A 7,152-nucleotide genomic window follows, 5' to 3' on the forward strand; every position below is an offset into this window, starting at 1 on the left:
ACCGTTGGTCTGGCCGAAAAGCCCCCCTAAGGGCAGACTGCAGAGCAAGGGGCACACAGAAGCGCTGTAACAGACAGCAGCTGCCACTGACAACGCTCAGTGCTGGCGGGATTCTGCACTGAAAAAATACAAATTCTGCTCTGAAAAATTAAAAGTTCTGCACACAATATTTTAAAATTCTGCATATTTTGTCTGTCAAAATAATGCAATATGATCATGCCGGTTTCAATTATTTTGGTAATTTATTTCAAAATACCTGTCAGCAAGTGTGTCTGTAACAACACAGACCAAAAAAAAGAAGACTCAGATTCCTTACTAGGCCCATTAATACCGATCTTTGACTAATAATTCATCTAAACTACAACACAGACCCGCATTTCCCCCACCCCTCCGAAGCAGTGCAAAGGCCGGGGGGAGTCGGGGTAACGGAGGAGCTGAGGGAGAAGGAAGTAAATTGCTGGGCAGGGGCCTGGGAGTGAACCTGGAGGGTTGTTGGGTGTGGGTGGGAGACGTATGGAATAGGGTTTTTAGGGGGAGAGGGGGGCAGGGAGGGATTGTTAGGGAGCTTCCCCCATGCAGCCCCTGGCCGACCACTAGCCTCTCCCATCCAGTCAGGCACATCTGCCTCCGTCCCCACGTGGCCCTGCACCCCCCCCATTCAGTGCCTGTCTGTCCCCCCCACTAGCCCTGTCTGAACCCCCCAACAGCCCCACATGCCCTGCTCTGTGACCAATGCCACCAGCTGTCCTGGTGCCACAACAGCCCCTAGTGGCTGAATGCCAGAACTGCAGTGCTTCTTGGGAGGAAAAAATTCTGCCCTGGACATGAACTCTGCACAAACGCAGGGGCGCAGAATTCCCCAGGAGTAAATGCTTCATGGCAGGAGATGAGCGAGCACAGACCACAGCTTCTGAGCTTTGTCTGCCTTTACTGACCAAGACGAGGGGGAAGCACGACCGCAGCTCCCCACGACAAGTGATGCAGCTGAGTTTCCTACCTGTGGGTATATTGCAGGGGTCACCAACCCACCCTGCACTGGATGAGCCTTACCCTGGGCAAACCCCTGGGGTGGTGCCAGACTCTTCCCTCTGTGGGGGCTGAGGTGGGCTAGACAGAAAATTGGAGGGGTGCACCCCCCATGAGGCCCTGCCCTATCTGTGACCCCACCCACTGCTCCTCCCCCAGCAAGTGCCAGCCCCGCCTCGTCTCCCCCTGAGGTCCCACCCCCTTGGCTAGGTCACAGGCAGAGCCGGGCAGTGCAGGGGGCTGCTGTTCTGGCTGGAGCCATGGTACCGGCGGCCTTGGCACTTCCCCGTCTCCTCCTGCTGCTGGTTGTGCTTGAGGCCCTGGGGCTGCAGATGCTCCTCATCTCCCTGCTGCCCTTCGACTGCTCGCAGCCCGTCAGAGCCGCCCGGGTTGGGAGCCTGGCTCCAGGGCTGGCAAAGCCCTTGGGGAGCAGCGACTGCAGGGGGCTATGGGGAGCCGCAGAGCCTCCATCTGCCCTGGGTGATGTCCTGTGTGTTGTGTCCCAGATCTCATGCTTCAGGGATTCAGCTGGTCTCCTGCAGGCATCAGGAAAGACAGAGCCCTCCCCTGGTGCATTCTGGGCATTATTTCTCCAGTGTCAGCGATTGGCCATGGCTGGAGATGGGACCCCACCAGGATGGCTCAACAAATTGTCCTTCACAGATGCTCGGCTGGTGCGTCCTGCTCACGTGATCGGGGTCAAAATGCCCATTTTGGGGGTCAGGAAGGAATTTTACTGTGGAGACCTTGTTTTTTCCCCCCACCTATCAGACCCCACCCCCCACGACCTCCATGTCACCCACAGCTGGGGCTGAGCCCAGTGCAGGGTTCCTCCCAGACACTGTCCAAAGGCCTGTGGGTCCGTGACTTTGGGGAGGTGGGGTGGTCAGACCCAGAAGCCTCCACTCCATGGGGGACCTTGCAGGCCAGCGCCCACGTCCTGCTCTGAGAAGATCTGTGCTTGGGGAGGGGGCTGCTGCCCCAGCCGCAGGCTCCGCACTGTGAGGGGGCAGGGCAGGGAGATTGGTGCGGCTGAGCCTGGGGTGGGGCTAGGCGGGGTGCCCGGAGCGCAGGCTGGGGCTTTACGCTCCGGGAATGAGCTTTGCCTGGGGCCGAGGAGCCGGGTCTCCCCCCTGGCAGAGAACGGGGGATGCAGGCAGCTGGTGCTGAGGGCAGCTGGACCGTCCCAGGGCGCTGAAAGGAGCCAGCACGCGGCACCACGGCGAGTTCAGTGGCTGCGGAGAAGCCCCCGCGCAGGCCCCCCAGCCCGGTCTCCGCCCTTTCCCCGTCCTGCAGGAGGGGCTCAGGAGGCCTTGGCTTTCCGGCGCTGGCTGCCCCAGGCCAGCAGGGACAGGGTGGTCGTCACGGCTCCCAGGGTCCCATAGAAGAGCAGCAGGGGAAAGGTGCCCTGCAAAGCAAAGCCGGTGGGTGAGAAGTGATGGGAGGGAGGGGGGTGTCTGCTCCCCCACACTGAGGCCCCATGCTGCTGTCCCCAGCTCAGTGCGCGTCTCCAGCCCTGGGGGCCAGCCCAGAGGAGATTCCAGCCCTGGCTTGAGCTGCAGCAGCTCCTGGCCCGCAGCCAAGCAAGCAGCCATCGCACGCAGCCGGCCGGATCCCCTGCAGCCTCCCAGCCACCCCACCCTGAGGCCGGCGCTCCTGCAGCAGCCGCCACGCCCCGAGCCCCCCACTGCTGGAGAGACCAGACGCTACAGGGGAGAGTCCAGACGGCCCCTGTACTGCACCCCCCTCCACCCACGATGCGTCTCCCCCCGAGCGGAGACGGCCCCTGCCCCGTCCGACACAGGGCCCAGGCCCCCCGGCCCCTCACCTCACGCAGACACTTGTAGCCGTGGTAGCTCCCGGAGCACAGGCACTGGACGAGCCCGGGTCCGTCGGGGCTGCACTGGGAGTTCTCTGGGCACAGCCAGGCTGCGCAGAACCAGACAGGAGACGCGGTTGGAACCGGGGCTGGGCCGAGGCCCCCACGCTGCAGCAGGGAGCAGCACGCAGACGGTGTGGGGAAAGCCCAGCTCCCGGGGCAGGGGGCCAGGGCAGTAGTCCCTGCCTCAGCGAGGTTCAGGGAACTGAGGGGTGGGAGAACAGGCTCAGCCTGGTGGGGGAGGACAGAGCCAGGCTGCTGAGGGCAGGGGCGGTGCCGAGCACAGGCCGGGCGGTGGGCGCTGTATTTCTGTTGCAGGTGGTGGCGGGGGAGCCCTGCCCTGGACACCCGCCTGGGACACCCTGCCCCTGGTGCCTCCCAGTTCAGCTGCCATGGGCTCTTTCCAGCCTGGGGCCTCAGGGGAGCTGTTCTGGGGGCCCTCCCCACCCCATCCAGGCCCCCCAGTACTGAGCCCCTGCTGTCCCACACTGTACCAAGCTCCCCCGAGCTGTTGCAGAGGTTCCTCTGTCCCTGGCAGGTCCGGCTGTCCCCGTGGGTGGTGTTGAGGTCCCAGGCCATGTTCCCTCCAGGGCACTCCAGGGCACGCGGCAGGGATCTGGACAAGAGAGTCAGAGGTGGGGGGCGGAGCACCCGGCCACCTGCTCACAGGAGCAGAGCAGCTCGGAGCAGTGGTGGGGAGGGGGGCACGCTCAGGGCGGATCCCTATTGCCCCACACTGGAGACCCCACTGGCTTCCCAGGAACCAGCAGCTAAGCTCCATACGGAGCCGCAGGTGTGCGTGTGAGGAGAGTCAGCCCCTCCGGGGCCCCCGAGCCCCTTCCCCCCACTCTCCCCATTGAGCCCCTGTCCCTGCCCCCCTTTCCCCCCAGCAGCACAGCACTGGTGCCCTCCCGGCCCCCAGGGCTGCAGGCCCCGCCCAGCCCGGCACTCACATGCTCTGCAGCCTGGTGAAGCCCTGGAAGGAGGTGTTGGGGATGTTCCCCAAGGGGTTCTCGGTCAGGTCACTGCAAACAGAAGGATCCCGCGGCATTAACCCTCCGTTCCCAGGGCTGCCCAGCACCCTGGGAGAACAGGGCGCACCCAGGCCTTCCCCCAGCCCAGGCCAAGCGCTCTCCCTGGGCTGGGGCTGCCTCCCCGGGCAGGGACTCAGGAGACCTGGCCCTGCCCCCGCCCTGTTCAGAGACCTCGGGCGAGTCTCTGCCCCGCCTGAGTCTGTCTTGTCTCCCCTCCCACCCAGCCTGGTCCAGTCAGACTGGGACCGTCCATCCCAGGGAGAGCAGCGCCCGGCACGACGGGACCCTCTAGGTCAAGGGGTGAGGCTGTAGCAAGGGCTGGGCGAGCAGGTGCACCAGGCCACCCCCCCACTCCTGGGGAGGATCCCCCAGCAGTCCCCTGCCCTCACTCCTGCGGGGGGAGGGAATGGGGAGGGGGTTGCAGTGCAGGGACCTGCCATGGTTAATGGGGGGGGGTAGCGTAACACCCCCCAGAAGGCGCCAGCCCAGCGCAGCTCCCACACGGACGGGCCCATGGACTTCAGAGCAGCCAGCTGGGCAGGAGGGAGGGGAAGCTGGAGCGGGGGTCAGACACCAACAGAGGGGGGCCTGGCTGGGGGAGCCCCGCGGGGGGGCTGTGCCTCCCAGGGAGCGCGGAACAAGCTCAGGCTTGTGCTGAGAGGGGAAGGTCTAGCGCCCCCCCGGCCCTTCGCCAACAGCCTGGGGGGGATGGGGAATTCAGCAGGCCCCGAGCCAGAGGAGCACAGGGGGTCTGGGGCTTGCACCCAGCCTGTCCCCGGCAAGGAGCTCCCTCCCCACCCCTCGCTCTAGAGCTCGAATTCCCAGGCCTCCCTACAGCCCCCCCATGGGGTGGCTGGACTCACATGACAACAGCAGTGTTGGCATCCGGGAACCCAGCACAGAGGAACGTCAGGGAGCAGTTGCCCAGATCCAGCCTGGGGAGAGCAGAACAGTCAGAGGCACTGGGAGCCCCAATACACCTCCTGAAATGTTATCTCCCTCCCCCATCTCCCCACTTCCTTCTCCATGCACCCCGAGGCCTCCATCCCCCCATTCCTTCCTCCCCCACACCCCCACCCTGCACACGACTCCATACACCCCCCACCCCCACATCCCTTCCTTCTCCATGCACCCCGAGGCCTCCATCCCCCCAGTCCTTCCTCCCCCACACCCCCACCCTGCACACGACTCCATACACCCCCCCCCCCCACATCCCTTCCTTCTCCATGCACCCCAATGCCTCCATCCCCCCCATTCCTTCCTCCCCCACCTTGCACACGACTCCATACACCCCCCACCCCCACATCCCTTCCTTCTCCATGCACCCCAAGGCCTCCATCCCCCCCTTTCCTTCCTCCCCCACACCCCCACCCTGCACACGACTCCATACACCCCCCACCCCCACATCCCTTCCTTCTCCATGCACCCCAAGGCCTCCATCCCCCCCATTCCTTCCTCCCCCACCGTGCACACAACTCCATACACCCCCCACCCCCACATCCCTTCCTTCTCCATGCACCCCAAGGCCTCCACCCCCCCATCCATAGCCTTGTCCTAGGCAGGCGCAAGGCTGGGGGCTCTGAGCTGAGCTCCTGTGGCCATGCTGGGCAGGGCTGGCCCCATGGAGAGCTCTGCTGTCTTCCCACTCAGGAATAGGGGGCTCCTACTGGCAACAGCAGATTCCAGGCTCTTCCCACCTGCACTTGGTTCTTCCGGGACGCAGGGACCCAGGTGGTGTCACCTCAGGGGGGGGAGCTGCTCCCTGCCCCCTAGGAACTCAGCAGATGTAGGGGTGAGGCACCCCCGTGTCCAAGTCTGCACCACTCCTACCTATCTCACAACCAGCTGCCCCTGAGCCTGGCAGCAGAGACCCACTGGGGCCCTGGCGCTGCCAACGCCCAGCAGGTAACCTCTGGCCGGGGGCTGGCATCCAGGCTGCCCCACGGCTGGCTTGGGGGCTGAGCGTGCCCGGGGCCGGCTGCCCGGCCAGGCACAGGGCAGCGCCCGCACCAAGCAGGGATGGGAAGGGCCTGGCCCCGCTCGCTCGCTCACTCACCCCACGATGACGCCCGGCTCCGGCTCCCTGCTGAGGCAGCAGCGCCCCTGCAGCTCCAAGGCCGGGCGCGCCGCGCAGTAACTGGCCACGCTGGAGCCGTTCCGCACCGGGCCCGGGCAGCAGCTGCACACCTGGGGGGGGGGGAGAGACAGGGGGAGTCGGGGGGGGCAGGCCCCCAAACTGCACCCACCCCCCGCGGTGCCTGGCCCCGCTCCGGGACCCAGCCTGGGGCCTGCGGGGCCGATCCCAGCCCGCATCTGGCTGAGCTCAGCCCGGCCCGGCACCACCGGACCGGACCCGACCGGACCGCGCAGTGTCCGGACAGGAACCCCGGACCGGACCGGACCGGACCAACCAACGCCCCCCCGGCAGCGTCCGGTCAGAGCGCGGTGTCCCCGGACCGGACCGGACCGGCCCCTCTCACCGCGCTCCGCCCGGCCGCGCCGCCCCGCCAGGCCGCCAGCCCGAGCAGCAGCCGCAGGACCCAGGCGCGGGGCCCAGGCCCGCCCGCCACCGGCCGCCCCATCGCCCGTTCGGCAGCCCCACGTGACGCGGACGCGGGTCATGTGACCGCCGCCGCCGCCGCTCTGGCGTCACATGATCGCAAACGGCACATCACGTGACAGCTCCCGCCGGGTCCCGAACAAGCCGGCCCCGCCCCCAGACTCTGAGCCCGTGGCCCCGCCCCTCGTGGCCCCGCCCCCGCCTCCCCGCTGCAGGCTCCGCCTGGGGGCGTGGTCTCGCCACGTGACCCTGCCGCAGCCGCAAGACCCCGGGGATGGGCCCCAGGTGTGACCCACCCCCAGAGCCCCTCCCTTCCCCAGTGACCCCCCGCACCCCCAGCCCCTCCCCAGCGACCCCCACTCAGAGCCCCTCCCTTCCCCAGTGACCCCCCCCGCACCCCAGCCCCTCCCCAGCAACCCCCACTCAGAGCCCCTCCCTTCCCCAGTGACCCCCCCCGCACCCCCAGCCCCTCCCCAGCGACCCCCACTCAGAGCCCCTCCCTTCCCCAGTGACCCCCCGCACCCCCTGCCCCTCCCCAGCGACCCCCACTCAGAGCCCCTCCCTCCCCAATGACCCCCCCGCACCCCAGCCCCTCCCCAGCGACCCCCACTCAGAGCCCCTCCCTTCCCCATTGACCCCCCGCACCCCCAGCC

General features: G+C 66.9%; 1 protein-coding gene across 1 annotated transcript; it reads right to left on the reverse strand.

The window, feature by feature from the left end:
* Positions 1 to 223: 223 nt before the first annotated feature.
* Positions 224 to 6,575, reverse strand: ATRAID (all-trans retinoic acid induced differentiation factor). Its single transcript, XM_045010928.1, has 7 exons — positions 6,420 to 6,575; positions 5,996 to 6,126; positions 4,803 to 4,874; positions 3,859 to 3,930; positions 3,400 to 3,521; positions 2,855 to 2,955; positions 224 to 2,434 (listed from the first exon to the last, which is right to left on the reverse strand). The coding sequence occupies exons 1-7, from the start codon at positions 6,519 to 6,521 to the stop codon at positions 2,330 to 2,332; spliced, it is 705 nt and encodes a 234-aa protein (XP_044866863.1). The 5' UTR covers positions 6,522 to 6,575; the 3' UTR covers positions 224 to 2,329.
* Between the last annotated feature and the right edge of the window lie 577 nt (positions 6,576 to 7,152).

This window comes from Mauremys mutica, chromosome 3 (genome assembly GCF_020497125.1).
Source record: "Mauremys mutica isolate MM-2020 ecotype Southern chromosome 3, ASM2049712v1, whole genome shotgun sequence".
Lineage (NCBI taxonomy): Eukaryota > Metazoa > Chordata > Testudines > Geoemydidae > Mauremys > Mauremys mutica.